The sequence below is a fragment of the Eucalyptus grandis genome, chromosome 8, assembly GCF_016545825.1.
Source record: "Eucalyptus grandis isolate ANBG69807.140 chromosome 8, ASM1654582v1, whole genome shotgun sequence".
Classification (NCBI taxonomy): Eukaryota; Viridiplantae; Streptophyta; class Magnoliopsida; order Myrtales; family Myrtaceae; genus Eucalyptus; species Eucalyptus grandis.
The window spans coordinates 36,067,860-36,082,974 of NC_052619.1; the positions used below are offsets into that span (position 1 = coordinate 36,067,860).

The 15,115-nt window shown below is 38.1% G+C and overlaps 1 protein-coding gene across 1 annotated transcript; it reads right to left on the reverse strand.

The window, feature by feature from the left end:
- Nucleotides 1-6,116: 6,116 nt before the first annotated feature.
- Nucleotides 6,117-8,701, reverse strand: LOC104414282 (serine hydroxymethyltransferase 4). The gene is made up of 4 exons (XM_010025349.3): nucleotides 7,931-8,701; nucleotides 6,905-7,295; nucleotides 6,712-6,813; nucleotides 6,117-6,584 (listed from the first exon to the last, which is right to left on the reverse strand). The coding sequence occupies exons 1-4, from the start codon at nucleotides 8,606-8,608 to the stop codon at nucleotides 6,340-6,342; spliced, it is 1,416 nt and encodes a 471-aa protein (XP_010023651.1). The 5' UTR covers nucleotides 8,609-8,701; the 3' UTR covers nucleotides 6,117-6,339.
- Nucleotides 8,702-15,115: the final 6,414 nt, after the last annotated feature.

Consider the following 15,115-nt stretch of genomic DNA (forward strand, 5'->3'; position numbering starts at 1 on the left):
ATATCTATTGGACTTGGTAAATTAAAAGAAAAGGGCTTTGCCTAGCGCAAGTCACGCTCACCGAGTGCATCATGTGCCTAGAGTGCATGATCACACACCTCGGGCATCCTACCTCGATCTTAGGCCGCAATGTCACATGTTGACACTCAATTCGCTTTAATGTTCATAAATTAACATGAGTAATATGATGCTAGAATAGCTCGTTTGTAGAATATACTTTTAACATTTCATTCGAATTAACTCAGCTCTATATTAAATCATAGGGGATATCCTGTACCTTTTTCCACCGTAGAAGGTGTGTTGTACTTAATTTTCTTCTTAAATGTATAACGCCGACGGAATCTCGGGTGCTTAATTTTCAACGCCATTGCGCTTTTCTACAAGGCTTGTGGGTGAACTAAATGGGCTTCCATTTTTGGCTAACTTTGTAATAAATAAAAACAGGAAATTGGAGTTGGGAATTGGAATTGTGAAAGATCCGTCGGTGCAGCAACGCGAAAGCATTATTTAAAAATGAAAATATTTGTGGGGAGGTGGGACATCTTGGTCTTGGTACACAAAATTGAACATATTTTCCCAAGGCAGAGCATATCTTGGAAGGTGGGATTTAATGTATTAACTGCAAGCATGGACGCAAATGCTGTTGTGTGGTCCAAGGGGAGCAAATACTTGCTTGGATCTACATCGTGGCAATCGAGGACGCGCGATCTACGCGCTAATCTCACATGACGAATGGCCACGATGTATTCGAACCCATGTGTCAGAGCCTCTCCACTCCCCAACCTCAACCCCCCAAAAAAAAGGGGGTTGCACCGTGCCTGTTGGTGGGAGCACATGACTTCCCAATCCCCATACACAAGCGAGTTATCCACCTCACACATTCAAATCTAAAATATTTTCCTAAAAATGATCGCTTTTATAATTGAAAATAATTAATTAATAAAAATATTTTAATTATCGATAAGAATTTTTATTTAATTATTTTCGTGGATGATAATTTTTTTTTTAATAAATTCATTTTTATAAGCGATTATTTATAAAAAAAAATGTTTATCAAATAATTCATTTTCTACTAAACAAAATGAAATTTTAAGCATCCATTCTATATATCCAACCCACATGAGGGAGAAGCCCTTTGCCCTCCATCGTTGTCGATTCTTTAACTCGTACTAAGGCAGGTAGATGTAGTGGGGAAATGACTGAAAACGCATTTGCGCAGAAAAGGACAACGGCAAAAGCCACTATGTTTGACTTTTTCTTGTATCTCCACCGGCTCCACGATGTCTTATAAAGTGGCAAGAAGGTTGGTGAGCTGTCGGGACTTCAATTAGAACATCATAGGCAAAATCAAGGGGATAGATACGAGCTCGCATCAATTTGACCAAGTCAAGCAAGGGAGAAATGAACAGAAATTCTTGAGAAAATTATAATAAATAGGTGAGCATGAAATTCAACACCAACCCCCGCCATCTCTTCTAGCCAATAAGGAGGAGCCTTGGATTTGACATGATCCCATTCTCGCGTATCGAGTTGGGTGCCTTAGTAGGTGAATTGATGGAAGAATAATAATGATTAACTTTTTAATTTAGGAAGATGAAATGCCACCCACCTCACAACATCAATATTAAAATCTTAAGAGGACTCATTAAGTTTATTGCTTGTGACAATATTTTAAATATGAGGTGCCACCAATTTCCATCGTTTTGAAGACCTATAGGGAAATTGCCATTGAGAACTCACCAACCATGGACTATCGTTCATTCAACAAATCTTGAATCACAAATGCTTCGAAATTTTTTATTACTTTTTGCTGGTACATTCTTATTTTATTTTTTTAACAATAACTGACACTCTGTAATGATATATGATGTGTGGTCAAAAAATTTCTAATGTTATTGAAAATTTTCTTGAAGGAAATGGGCTCTTGGGAGACTGATTTCTCATCATAAGGTATTGTATCCGAATGTAGTTTACTGCAATTGCTATATAAAGTATCATGTGTCATAAAATATTTCAAGATTCGTATCTGATTAATGAAATTCAGCCAGAAGGATTCTATTCTTCAAAGCATTCGCAGACATGCTTAAAATGCCTCCCGGCTGCGGGAGGTGAGGATGGAAGTGTCGACATCAGTGGAGTTGGTGTTCAGGAAATGATCCGGCTGATGTCCCACCTTCCGAATACCAACCCCCGTCTCAACTTTCTTTTTATACAGTTTCCCCGACTTTTTTTATGTTCCACCAACCCAAAAATGGCGACATGCTGGCGACAACATCGCTTGATTTTTTGCATCACGTTGATCGGGGTTGGTAGGGTTTATCGAGGAGTCTGCAAAGAGCTCAGTGGAAAATAGAACTTTTGCGGTCGCAAAAGCTACCAAAATCGCTCAAAATTCGGGTTTTGACCAACTTCGTGACTCTTCCCCATATGGATAGAGCGGGCTACGTTTGGCTGCGCCTCTCCTTTCACGGAATAGGAATGCCTATAGATTTCGCTTGGTTCCACTGGCGAGAAATCAATGAAGGATTTTTTTTTCTTTGGAATTGTACTTCTTTCATTTTGTTTGGATGATTAAATGTTTCAAACGTTCGCAAGAAAGTCTATATGACCCACATCCATTATGTGACAGAACCCAATGTCATTTTCATGTAACGGACAACTAGATCTTTAAAATGAAATGATTAAATAATTTGTACATTTCTCACATCTCAAATTTGAAATTATATCTTTTCATTTTTTTTAACCGTTTAGATTCGTAAAATGAGTCAGACATGTAAACTTCCTCTCTTACTTTACACAATTTGAAGCTATTTCTTTCAGAAACTTTTTATACATGCGCACATCTTCTTTTGTTGGTATTGAAGAAAGAGAACTTGGGCGAGAGATTTTTGCTCGGAGACTGTACGGCACACAAGGGCCAAAAAGAATGGGGTCGACAAGAGATCGCCTTATGGGCTCAACTCACAAAGAATATGGGCTAACTTGTTAAAATAATACACAAAATCACACTTTGCCCGCTTATAGTAAATTCTACCTCCTTGCAATTTTATCTGGCAACAAGCATGCGGCTTTGCTAGTAGGCATTGGAGTTGAGGTCGGAAAGTATCAGATTTAGGGTTTGATTTTTGTGAGCACTGCATACACACACATTTATATAGAAGAGAGGAGTGAGAATAAAAAAAAGTGCATTTGTTTTCTACTTGAGACCCTATATACACAGTTAAATTGAAATTAGAAAATAAATCATAAAAACGATTTATGTGATTCGAGCAATATATCTACATTCAAGAGGATAGAAACAAATCCACCATATAATTAAGCAATACAATAAATGTAAGGAGCATACTTAATCATTTAGGGTCCATTTATTTCGCGGAAAATAGGTCATTTCTGGAAAATATTTTTTCAGAAGTCATTTTTCAGGAAAATGATAATATTTTTTGGTGTTCGGCTAAAATCTGAAAATGTTTTGAAAAATATTTTTTGGTGCTCAGTAAGAAAAATATTTTCTAAGACTTCACCACTTAGGCATGTATCACTTATCGACCTATAAATCTATCAAATACGAACTTGCCTTTAAATTCAGGCAAACTTGCTTCATATTTTTGTTCCCTCATTGTCACCAAATGCTTATCTACTCTAAAAAAAAAATGTTCGTATGGATTTTAAAAAGAAGTAAAAGAGAAAAGAAGCAAAACATGTACAACCCTAATGAGAATCTTTCAATTAAGTGGCCTGTTCTCCCTCGTGTCTTTTGTGTTTTAATAAATAAATAAATAAAATAAGCAAAGCACGTAGAGCCATTTACTTGAGTAATATATAACTGCAGGGTAGAGTAAATAAAGAAAATGATAAGCAAGAGTGCAGAGCACGGGCTTGAGATTGACGAGCTCGAGGTTCACCTGGCAACGGCTGATGACTAGCCAAGAAAGAAGAAGATGGGAAACAAAGAAAAGAAAAAAAAGAAAAAAGAAAAGAAATTAAAAAGAAAAGGAAATTAAAAATAATTCAAATTAAAAATAATTCGAATATGAAAAGAAAAGAAGAAGAAGAAAGGGGATGAAGAAGTGGTGATTTGTAAATGTGTGAGATAAGAGAGGTCAAGTGAGAAAAATGTTTTCCACCTTTGAAAAGTGGAAAACATTTTCCCCTAATCTAGAAGGCTTTTTTTCTTTAATAGAAAACATTTTCCTCAATGAATTCATTTTCCGTGAAACGAACGCCGGGAAATCGGAAAACGTTTTTCCGGAAATTATTTTTCGCGAAACGAACGGAGCCGTAGACACCCAATACTTTCCAAAACATAATTTCCATGCGTCTCCACCTTTGATGTTCTGTAGTCAATTTACAACCGCCACACAGCACCACTCTACAACGGACCTCTATAATGAAAAATCTACATTGCCACTCACTCCATAGCCCCTCATAAGCTCTTCAACCATCACGGACTTTTTCTACAGTCTAATAGTCACTTAAATCTGAAAAGTTTGAGATATGTGATTGAACGGAAAAAAGTTTAGGTGCTCGATTATAAATAAAAGAATCGGTAATACCAAAAATATCAAACTGGTAAATTTGTGTTATATTTATTATAAATTAATCTTCTTGTACCAGTTTAAAAGTTTTTGTGGCATTAGCACGCGCCGTAAATATGAATAAAGTTCAAATAGTTGCAATATCATTATTCCTTAATTTCCATATAAAATGAGTCCACGACATTGCTTTTTTGCGGGAATTGGCGATCATTAGCGCAGGAAGGATACATTAAACTTATAAAAGTTTAAGAACATTTAATTGCAAATATTAAATATCAAATGAGCCAAAATGCATAAAAAGTGAAAGTTAGAGGACTCAATTAAAATATCCTAGAATAATTGAATGTAGAGTAATGAGATAATTTTTTGTTGAGTGTTAATATGAGCCACTCATTATAATATTTAATCATTGTCTTCCATTTTATCATAGTTTGCCACTTTTAAGGGAAAACTATTGCTAGCACCTAAAACAATATGTTGATTTCATCCTCTCCTTCTAAAAATTGATCTGGACATCATCGTAGAACAATGAAAAAATGACACAAATGAATTCTGAATTTTGACCTAATATTGAATGTGATCCATAAAATTTTAATTTGTTTAATATGATCCTTAAAGTTTAATTAAATTTGCAATGTTCTTCTTGAACTTTTGATTTGTTCGATGTGATCCTTAAATTTTTTATACATGTTCAAATTAGTCTATGAACTATATGAAAATATTCATTATTTTCTTTAAATTTGAATTTATGAAAAAAAAATTGAACATCTTTATATAATTCAGCGACTAAATTGAACATATATCAAAAGTTCATGAATCACATTGAACAAATTAATAATTTATGGATTACATTGCATTAAAGTTCAGAGACAACATTTAACAAATTAAAAATTAATGGATCACATTGCACAGTTGATCAAAATTCAGTGACCTACATTCAATTAATGGAAGAATAACATTAAATACTTTCCTATAATTCAAGAACAAAATTGAATATGTATAAAAAATTCATGAACCACATTAAACAAATAGAAAGTTTAATGATAACATTGCACCAAAATTCGGTGATCATATTAAACGAATCAAAAAATTTAGAGATCTCATTGCACAATTGATCAAAATTAAGCGACAATTTATATCATTTACACTAAAACAATTTATGAAAATGGCCCAACGGCAAATTGCCGATAATTTAGCTGATCAGCAGAACGATATTTGATGTTTCTAGATGTCATGGTCACCTATAACTCATGTCGTGGAATATCGAAATAGCCAAAATGAGATCGGCCTAAATTACGAGAAGCAAAATCTGCTTTTTACCGAAATTAAGGATTTGGAAGTTCCTCGCATTCTTCTAATTGAATGCCCATTTTTCGAATTTGTTTTCTCGGCAAACTCCAATTTTCTGATTGGATGCAGTGGAAATTTGTTCCTAAATTATCATTTATTAATTTCTCATGTACCTGGGACCATCACATGCCGTATGCTTGAAGATATGCCCGTGACGTACTACGGCATAGATCAGCAAGAAGTAAAAGATACTTAACACCAACTAAACTCACTAAAATCAAAAGGGGGGAATTAAAAAAGAAAAACAACATGACCATTGAATTAATCAGAAAATTTACCAAACCACCGCGATAATGAAACCCAGAGCTTGTAACATCTCTCATTTTCCAGAGGGACATATAGCGAGAGGGGGCACTTTATGAAAGGAAAATTTTACAATTTAGGAAGGGAAAAAAAAATGATGATGATACTAGTAGTAATACTAAAGGATGATGGATGATTCTTCTCTTGGGATCTAGTCCTTGTACTTCATCTCGGACATGAGGAAACCGGGCATGTCGAAGGAGCCGGAGAACTTCTCGACGTCGGCCTTGAGGGTCTCCATGTCCTTGTTGTTCACCAGACCCTTGTTGAAGTCCTTCAGCAGCTTTCCATGCTGCTTCTGGATGTCCAAGGTGATGGTCACGGCCCGGTGGAGGAACTCCCCGATTTGCTCGAAGTCCTTCTCGACCAAGCCCCTGGAAGTCATGGCAGGAGTTCCTGATACAAGACAAGCCTCTTAAATCAGACTTTGCAATTATCATAGATTCAAGCTGCCCCATTGCCCTGAATACGAGAACAGAACAAAAGGGGAAAAAGAACGAAGTCGTGCAGAAGTTTTCATTACCAATTCGTACACCTCCAGGTGCCAAGGCACTGCTGTCGCCAAAAACAGCATTCTTGTTCACGGTAATATCGCAGAGATCGCAAAGCTTCTCGACCTTGTTGCCTGCAAGAGTGGTATTTGAAGTTATTAGAATCTATACATAACATTGTTGTCAGCATCATCAAGTCACTCAATCAAACTGATGCAATCTTACCGGTCAATCCAAGAGGACGAAGGTCCCAAAGAACAAGGTGGTTCTCAGTTCCACCAGTCACAAGCTTGTAGCCTTTGCTCATGAGGTAGTTCCCAAGAGCAACAGCATTGGCCCTGACTTGCTTAGCATAGGCCTTGAATCCAGGAGACATGGCCTGCTTCAGGGCAACAGCCAGAGCGCCAATCTGGTGGTTGTGCGGGCCACCCTGAAGAGAGGGGAAAACCGAGAAGTTGATCTTGTCCTCAAAGTCGTAAACCGCATCCGCAGGCTGCCCCTTCTTGGCAGGCTTAGGGCCCTTCCTGTAGAAGATCATACCGGCTCTCGGACCCCTCAAGCTCTTGTGGGTTGTGGTCGTGACGATGTCACAGTACTCAAATGGGTTTGCAGCTTCCTACAGCCAGAAACAAAATTGCACCGACGATAAGAACATTGGGAACCTCGCAACATTATATTCACATCATCAAAGCAAATGTACTGCAAATGCAATGCAAATGCAAAGAAGAATGACCAAATCGAAATCATTTGATTCGAGAAGAAACAGAATTGCGAGCAGGACAAAAGACACACTTCATTTCATTCAAACTGCTATTGCAACATCCAGAGACACAAATCAGGGCCTACAATGAAGAGATCACGAGTATTTCGAGAGGCATAGAATGAAATCCCCAAAGATCTACAAAAGATTGAACATTAGGTCACAATTCCACAAGGTTGCATGAACAGATCAAACACAGTAAATGGTCAAAAGCTTGACAGAGATTGGCAAAGCTTGCATGCACAAGTGAGAAGGACAAACAATGGAATGCAGTCAACCCATACTTAATTCACATAAATATGAATGCCCAAGCGAGATCCAACAAGCTAAGGACGCAGTCAACTCGTGGAGACCCAGATCCAGCCTCGTACGCATCGCACCGCATCAACGAAAATGCAGATCCAACACCGACGACTAAACCCGCACGCGACAAAACATCAAACACCATGCGGGCAGATCCAATTCGAAAACAGGGGGGGCAAAGAAGATACCTGAGCGGCGACGAGGCCGCTGATGTGGGCCATGTCGCAGAGGAGGAGGGCGCCGCACTTGTCGGCGACGGAGCGGAAGCGGGCGTAGTCCCAGTCGCGGGGGTAGGCGCTGCCGCCGCAGATGATGAGGCGGGGGCGGAAGTCGAGGGCCTTCTCCTCGAGCTTGTCGTAGTCGATGTAGCCGGTGGAGGAGTTGACCTTGTAGGGGAGGCTCTCGAAGTAGATGGAGGTGGCGGAGATCTTCTTCCCCCCGGAGGTGTAGTAGCCGTGGGTGAGGTGGCCGCCGGAGGGGAGGTCGAGGCCCATGATGCGGTCGTGGGGCTGGAGGACGGCGGTGTAGGCGGCGAAGTTGGCGGGGGAGCCGGAGTAGGGCTGGACGTTGACGCCCCAGGAGGTGGGGTCGAGGCGGTAGGCCTGGAGGGCGCGGGAGCGGCAGAGGTTCTCGATCTGGTCGATGTACTCGTTGCCGCCGTAGTAGCGGTTGCCGGGCATGCCCTCGGAGTACTTGTTGGTGAGGGCGGAGCCCAGGGCCTCGATGACCGCGAAGGAGGTGAAGTTCTCCGACGCGATCAGCTCGATCCCCCGGCACTGCCGCCGCTTCTCCTTCTCGATCAGGTCGTGGATGTCCGGATCCACCGCCTGCAGCGGCGAGTTGCCCCATGCCGTGACGGGATCCATGGCAACGGCGCTTGTTGGGAAGAGGGAGAGAGAGGGAGGTTGGAGATGGTTGAAGGAGGAGGAGGAGGAGGAAATGGAGGAGGAAGACAGTGGGTGGTGGAGAATGTGGAGGGGCTTAAAAAGGGTTGGGGAGAAGAGAGAGAGATCTTGGACGGGGGCTATCGCTTGGTTTTAGGTGGTGTTGGTGAGGTGGTGGTCCACATAAGCCCTTCTGAGGGTTGGTGAAGGCTTGCCATTTTCTTCCCCACTCTTTTTTTTTTTTCCTTTCTTTTCCAACTTTTTCATTTTACTTTGACTAACTTTTTTTTTTTTTTTAAGCATCTTAGACCTCTAGATTAATTTGCAATTATTATGGTGGCCCGGATTGCGGTAGGCTGGGGATTAACCCGCGCGGTGTTTGGTGAGCCAAGATGTGAGGTCAAGATTCGTTTGATAAAATTTTTATTTTTGGAATAATTTCTTCTCATAATTTTTTATTTATTTTTATTTCCCGGAATAATTTTTCAACCAAAAAACACATTTAGTAATTATATAAAATTTCTATTCTCGGAATGAAAAATGAATAGGAATGCATTTGGTATAATTCACACAATTTTTTGTGATGTAAAATTTCTTTTAATTTTTTTCTTATTCTTTCTTACCGTCGCCGACCACCGATGTTGTCGTCTATTGCCGACCCTAGCTGTCAATGACCGTTGACAACGCCGACCATTGCCCATCACCAACCGTCGCCGCCGCTGCCGCAAGCACCAGCCTCTTACCGGCCCATATCAGCAGTCAACCGTGGCGATCGATGGTGGCAGGCAATGGTCGACGTCGTCGATGATCGGCAAGCAGCGGCAATTGATCAGCTAGTCGACAGGTAGCACGAGGCGGTTGGCTGTCGAGAGAGGTAGTTAGTGGCGAAGGCGATTGGTTGGTGAATGGTGAGCAGCGATCAACTAGTGGGCGACGAGCGGTAGCTGGCGGCGGTCGATTATGGTGAGAGGCGGTTGGCGGTTGGCAGCAGCTGGTGGAAGGCGGTGGTGGTCGGTGGTGACGGCAAGTGAGTGGTGAAGCGGTAGTTAGCGGTCGGCAGTAGGCAACGATGTTCGTCGACGACAACAGGTGAGAGGTGAAGCGGCAACAACATGTGAGCTGTAAAGCAACGACCAACGGGCGATCAGTGGCGTCGGCTAGTGACGACGGGCAGGTAGCGGCGGTGGTCAGACAACAAGGGCAACGGCGAGGGGCAACAAGGAAGAAGGAAAGAAAGAAAAAAGAAGAGAAAAAATTCTCCCCCTTTTTTATAATGACAAAACAATATCTAAATATGCAAATATGTAAACATGCTTTTAAAAATATTAATAAATCAGGACAATCTTAAAGAATAATGTAATTCAAATCAAAAGATAGCAGAAAATAGCAAATAGATTGAGCATAATTATATATGGAAAGATAATTGCAGCTCAATAACTAATATCAACACATATGCATATTTATATTATCTTCCCCTTTTTGTCATAATCAAAAAGTGATAACAATGAAAATAGTATCACATAAAGAATGTAAAACGATAATAAACATATCTCTTATGAAACACAATTTCAAAAACAAATCAGCTTTTACAAAGTAAGTCAAATATCAAAGATATGTAATATAACTCACTTCGATCATATACATCGGCAAATATCCAATAAAAATCATGAATGCATTATAAAATTCACTTATCATTTTTGTCATAATAAAATGATAATGTAAATAAGAGATTTGTTAATAACAATAAGTAATAAAAGATGCATTAACCGGATTTTGTAAAACTTAATAAGTTCTAATACATTTACATTTTCCTTCCTTCCATAATAATTAAGATCATGATCGATTCAAATTTTTTTTTTCCATAAAAGATCAATTCTCCCCCTCAATTAATTGCCTTTTTAAGGTGATCACTATTGGAGAAAACTTCCTTATTTGTTTTGAAGTTGACAAAACGTTTCCGTTAGTCTAGTCGAAGACTTGAAAACTCTATTGTCAAAGTTTGAAGACCTCTAGATTCAAGATTTAAAGTCTGCTCTCATTGACAGTTTCCAAACCAAAAAGTATTATCCGTTGAAGAAGACTTATCTAGATGCGGATATATATTTAAGGATTTGATTTATACGGTTGAAGAAGATCTCACGGTTGGAGATTGCACCTTGAGATCTATTATTCGTATTGAAATTAATCCGAGCATTTTAGATCCCTTGATTGGCAAAGTATACTTGGAAGGTTTTACTTATGGGAACCTAGATCCTGATTGTATGAGCGAGCAGGATTGGTGGGCTATCATCATATTCCTTAAATAACTCGAGATCTCCCTAATTGATTCTGTCCAACGGGTTGATTGGAAGAGCTCCTTTAGAAGGTGCCAACGGTTATGAAGGCATGGAGGAGTATTTAAGGAAGACGCTCAAGTTATTCGAGTGTGTGAATGATAAAGAAATTCCAAAATCTGAAGCTCCTTATTCTTTGCCGTTTCAATTGTTGAGCTTAAATGTACTCAAAAGAGAGATTAGATACTTGTGAGACCTTAAGAAAGTGTAGCAGAGTCTTTACACTATGGAATCAAGGACGTGAGACTGTAAAATCTCTTTTAAATTTTAATGGAATCTAGTCAGTGGGCTGTCAGTGCAGGAGAGTGGACGTAGGCTTGGTCTAAGCCAAACCACTATAAACCTTGTGTTTTGATTCTCTATCCCTATACTCTTTACTTTAATTCACAACTCTATATAATTGTTTATAGTTGTTCGCAACTTCAGTTTATTATTCTTAGAAGTTAATTTGTTTTGATAAGATTTGTAAAAACTTCTTTGATTACCTATTCACCCCCTCTAGGTGCTTATACTAGCCATTTCAATTGGTATCGGAACTCGTGTTTTTACTTCTGAGTTAAAGATCTATGACTAGTATATTAGCTCCAGGTTTGATTGAAGGCCAAAGCAACACCAGACCTCCTTATTTCAATGGAAAGGAATACAGCATATGGAAAAACAAGATGAAGGCATTCCTAAGATCGAAAGATCCTCTAGAATGGGATGTGGTAGAAAAAGGAATCATTCCTAAAGCTACATCAGTCTCAGAGAGGGGAAAATAAGTTGTAGGAGCTAGTGAGATGACTCAAGAAGAGATAACCAAGAGATAACCAAGAGATAAGCACTTGATGCAAAAGCGATTTACTCTTTATATTGTGCGTTATCTCTCACTGAATATAATAAAATATCTTCTTGTGATATAGCCTAAGAAGTCTGGGATATGTTGCGCATTATCTATGAAGGAACTGATTGAGTGAAAGAAACAATGATCAATATTCTTCTCGGATAGTATGAAGCTTTCAAGATGAAGCCAGGAGAATATATCACTGATATGTTTAGTCACTTCGCTGAAATTGTAAATGGTTTAAAGTATCAAGGACAGCCAATCTCAGGACTCATGAAAGTTAACAAATTGTTGCGAGGACTCTCCAAAGACTGGAATCACATAAAGATTTCAATAAGGGAAACACAAAAGATCATGTTGCTCTCCATAGATGAACTAGTTGGCACACTTCAATCCTATGAAGTGGAACAGATTAATGATGAAGAAGATCCCAAAGGTAATAAATCTATTGCTTTAAAGTCTAACGATGATTCTGACGTTACAGACTCTGAAGAAGATTTAGACGATGAAGAGCTAGCACTTATGATAAGAAGATTTAGAAAACTGAACAAAAAGGGAAGAAGATTCAATTGGAAGAAACAAAGTACTCAAAGGTTTCAGAATAAATCAACTAAGGATGATGAATCCAATAGAGAAGTGATTTGCTTTGAATGCAAGAAAAATGGACACATCAGACCTAATTGTCCTTTGTTGAAGAAAAAGAAAGGAAAAGCTAAGAAGTACAGAAAGGCTCTCAAGGCAAAAACATGGAGTGATACTGAATGCGAAGAAAGTGATGATGATTATGCAAATATTTGTTTAATGGCAAAATCAAAATCAGACTTGGACTTTGAGACAGATACAGACTCAGATTCAGATAGTGAAATTGAGGTAAGCAATTTAAAAATTTCCACTGAAGTCTCGAAATATATTGATGAACTTTATCTTAGTCTCAAAACTTCTCTTAAGAGGATTTTCGACTTAAAAATGGAGAATTCTACACTGAAGCAACAAGAAATCTCTTGGAAAGAAAAGTTTGATAATTTAGACAAAATTTTTGTCATTTTAAAAGAAAATGTAGACTCTATTTCTAAAGAAAATACATGTTTGAAAAATGACGTTTCAAATATTTCAAAAAAGGTTTTCATTAGGATCTAAGAAGCTAGAAAAAATTCTTTCGATACAAAGACCTTACTTTAACAAATCAGGGTTGGGAATGACTTTTGAAACTATTCCTCTAATTGATTTTCTGAAAGTAAAGGAAATAATCAAACAGAGACCTACAAAAGCCTTTTATAGAAATCATTTTTAAAAAGTCTTTGTAAAACCTGTTGGTTGAAGTGCTCTAAAATGTTCTAAGTGTTACAGCTCAGAACACTTTGAGAAAGAATGTCTTATGAATTGGAGACTTGTTAAGAAAGATTTGGCAAAGACTGTATATTGTACTAACTCCATTGGATCCAAGAAAATGTGGGTACCAAAAAAAGCTTGAATTTCTTTTTTAATTACAGGTCGTTATCAAGAAAAAAATTAAATAGTATTTGGATAGTGACTGTTCGAGACATATGACTGGAGATTCAAGTTGCTTCATAAAGTTTGTTCAAACCAATGGAGAAAAAGTCTCTTTTGGTGGAAATAGCAAAGGAAGAATTATTGGATGCGGAACAGTAAAGATTGGAGGTCTCACAATCAATAATGTCTCATTGGTGGAAAGACTAAATTACAATCTACTCAGCATAAGCTAACTGTGCGACACTGGGTTCAGAATCAATTTTTAGAAAGGGACATGTTTAGGAACCGGTAAAGACCACTCTCAATCTTTTACCGGGCATAGACATGTGAATATTGATCTCTTTGATATAAAACCAGAAAGACCTCAATGTCTGATATCAATACAAGATGAAGCAAATCTCTGGCATCGAAAGTTTGGCCATATCAACATGAAGCAAATTGCCAAAATCTTTTCCAAGAAACTTGTTCAAGGACTATCCAACCTGAAATACCAAAAATCTGACTTATGCACACCAAGTGTGTTGGGAAAACAGGTTAGAAGTTCTTTTAAACTAATAAATCAAGTTTCCACTAACCGTGTGCTGCAGGTCCTTCATATGGATCTTTTTGGGCCAACTAGAACTCAAAGCATTAGTGAAAAGAGATTTTGCCTAATAATAGTGGGTGATTATTTGCGATTTACTTGGGTTTACTTTCTGACAAATAAGTTTGAAACTTTCTCTCAATTTTCAAAGTTTGCTAAGAAAGTGCAAAATGAGAAAGGTTATACTATTTCAATAATACAGATAGACCATGGAGGTGAGTTTGAAAATCAAGACTTTGCCAAATTCGGTGATGAATCTGGTTTTCAGCATGTGTTCTCTTCTCCATACACTCCTGAATAAAATGGAGTTGTGGAAAGGAAGAATAGATCTTTACAAGAAATGGCAAGAACTCTTTTAATTGAAAGTAATATTTCTTCTCGTTTTTGGGCTAAAGCAGTTTCTACAGCATGTTATATTATTAACAGAATATTCTTAAGGCATATTCTGGAGAAAACTCCCTATGAGTTATTCAAAGGAAATAAACCAATTGTTTCTTATTTTCATGTGTTTGGTTGCAAATATTTTATCTTGAAAAATGCAAATGATCGAATTGGTAAGTTTGAAGAAAAATCAGACGAAGGAATCTTCCTTGAATATTCAACCTCTCGCAAAGCCTACAGAATATTCAACAAGAAGACTTAGTCTATGGAAGAATCGCTTAATGTCAAATTTCAAGACTCTTTGCAAAATCAATCGATTCAGACTCAATCTGAAAAATCTGAATCTGCTCCAGACTCTACAAAGTCTACCTCCCTTGAAGCAGCTCAGACTCTAGAAGAAAAACAACAAACAGATGTTGAAGATTCAATTGAAGAAGAAGACCAACAATCTGTCAGATTGACCAACAACTGGAAGCATAAGTCTAGTCATCCTAAAGAACTCATTATTGGTGATATTAATGAAGGGATTCATACTAGATCCAAAAGACAAGAAGAGTCTAGCACTGTGGCACTTATTTCTAAAATAGAACCCAAAAGCATAGAAGAAGCTTTAACTGACGAAAGCTGAATTGAAGCAATGCAAGAAGAACTCAGACAGTTCAGCATTAATGATGTTTGGGAATTAACTCCTAAACCAAAATGTAAGTTTATTATTGGAGCTAAATGGGTTTTCATGAACAAGATGGACGAAAAAGGAAAAGTGATAAGGAACAAAGCAAGATTTGTGACCAAATGATATACGCAAGAGGAAGGGATATACTATGATGAGACCTACGCTCCTGTAGCAAGGTTAGAAGCAATTAGATTATTACTTGCTT